Raw genomic sequence first — 543 nt, 5'->3', positions numbered from 1 at the left:
GCAGCAGCAGCGGCAGCAGCAGCAGCAACAACCCCCGCCGCCGCCGCCCGGCAGCGACGCGGGCAGCGACAGGAGCGGCGCGGGCGGCGGCTGGGCGGCAGGGCTGGTCAGCGGGCTGCACGGGGTGCTCATGGGGGGCCTGCCCCTGCCGGGGTTTGGGGACCTGCTAGCGGGCTCGGCAGCACCCATGATGCTGTCAGACGGCCTGCTGGGCGCGCGTGGCCCGCGGCAGCTGCAGAAGCAGCGGCGGGAGCAGGAGCTGCAGCAGCGCAGGCTCTCGGCCGCCGCCACCGCCGCGGCGCAGGCGGCGGAAGGTGGGCAGGCAGCGTCGGCGGTGGCTGCGGCGGGGGCGCTGCCGCCCGGCGTCAGTGCGACAGCGGTGGACACGTGGCTGAGGATGCAGCTGGCGGCCCTCGTCGCGCGTGCGGCCGTCGGCGCTGGCGTCGCGCCCGCCGCTGCGCGGCGCAGCGAGGCGGCGTTGCCGATGTGTGGCCCCCTCTTGATGCACTTCAGGGTGGGTGCGGCGGGTGCGGGGTCGGCGGC

General features: G+C 77.9%; 1 protein-coding gene across 1 annotated transcript in view; it reads left to right on the top strand.

The window, feature by feature from the left end:
• Window positions 1-187: 187 nt before the first annotated feature.
• Window positions 188-543, top strand: part of MNEG_15360 (peroxin-1) — a gene marked incomplete at both ends in the record, with an annotated part of 3,098 nt that continues 2,742 nt past the window's right edge. Inside the window, 2 exons of the mRNA XM_014036169.1 lie at window positions 188-314; window positions 514-527. Of these exons, the coding sequence (XP_013891623.1) occupies window positions 188-314; window positions 514-527 (141 nt within the window). The remainder of the gene's footprint in view (window positions 315-513; window positions 528-543) is intronic.

The sequence above is a fragment of the Monoraphidium neglectum genome, assembly GCF_000611645.1.
Source record: "Monoraphidium neglectum strain SAG 48.87 unplaced genomic scaffold scaffold05258, whole genome shotgun sequence".
NCBI lineage: Eukaryota > Viridiplantae > Chlorophyta > Chlorophyceae > Sphaeropleales > Selenastraceae > Monoraphidium > Monoraphidium neglectum.
Note: the sequence above shows the minus strand (reverse complement) of the source record. Positions and strands in the feature narration are given on the sequence as shown.